At 34.8% G+C, this 912-nt stretch overlaps 1 protein-coding gene across 1 annotated transcript; it reads right to left on the bottom strand.

Annotated features, from left to right (window-relative positions):
- Positions 1–62: 62 nt before the first annotated feature.
- Positions 63–911, bottom strand: VOLCADRAFT_78563 (uncharacterized protein). Its single transcript, XM_002959917.1, has one exon. The coding sequence runs from the start codon at positions 870–872 to the stop codon at positions 231–233; it is 642 nt and encodes a 213-aa protein (XP_002959963.1). The 5' UTR covers positions 873–911; the 3' UTR covers positions 63–230.
- Between the last annotated feature and the right edge of the window lies 1 nt (position 912).

Here is a 912-nt window from a genome sequence, read left to right as displayed (position 1 = left end):
TTCCCGAAGGGGACAAGCAACCCTCTGGCCTAGGCCGGATTACTTGTGACTTTATTGTGAAAGAAGTGCGTTGNTTGTCCCCTTCGGTTCCCCTTTAGGGGATGAAGAGCGTCCTAGCTTAACTTTACTAGGTTAGAGCTACTCATTAAACTACGATAAACCACAAGACTTGTGTTTTCGTTGTAAGAACTACATTTTTATCTTAATAAGCAAAAAACGTTATTATAAAATTAGAAGTTCATTTCTGCTAATTGAACTTTTTCAAATTGTTTTTTCTTAAGAACTAATAAAATTTGTGTAATTAAAATAAAACTAAAGAATACTAATAAACCTTGAATACGAGCTGGGTTTTGTAGTACAATTTCAGTTTCAGCTTGACCAAAACCACCTACATTCGGGTTATTTGTTAAAGGTTGATCTGCTTGGACGTTTTGGCCTTCTTTAACAATTAAATCTGGACCTGCTGGAATTTTATCGATAATAGTTTCACCATTTGCTTTTTCAATTGTGATTTCATAACCACCTTTTTTCTCAATAGGAGCAATTGCTACAATTTTACCAGCCGCTGATGCATTATAGATAGTGTTGTTTGATTTTTTACCATCCGGATAAACTTGACCACGGCCACGGTTACCGCCAAAGTAAATAGGATATTTTAAAAAAGAAACGTTTTTATTTTTAGCAGGATCTGGGGATAAAATAGGAACTACCATTTCGCTGTATTTTTTGCCTGGTACTGGACCTACAACTAAAATATTTTTTTGTTCTGGACTGTATGGTTGGTAGTAAAGATTACCTACTTTTTTCTTGATTTCTTCAGGAATACGATCTGGTGGCGCCAATTCAAAACCTTCTGGAAGAATTAAAACCATACCAACATTTAAATCACCTTTTTTACCATTAGCTAATACT

The sequence above is a fragment of the Volvox carteri genome (genome assembly GCF_000143455.1).
Source record: "Volvox carteri f. nagariensis unplaced genomic scaffold VOLCAscaffold_1451, whole genome shotgun sequence".
In the NCBI taxonomy this organism is placed as follows: Eukaryota; Viridiplantae; Chlorophyta; class Chlorophyceae; order Chlamydomonadales; family Volvocaceae; genus Volvox; species Volvox carteri.
The sequence above is the reverse complement of the archived record's forward strand: the minus strand, read 5'-3'. Positions and strand labels throughout refer to the sequence as shown.

Bases quoted from the DNA above. Each gene is read 5' to 3' on its own strand.
- VOLCADRAFT_78563 (XM_002959917.1), bottom strand. From the start codon at position 872: ATGGTTTTAATTCTTCCAGAAGGTTTTGAATTGGCGCCACCAGATCGT.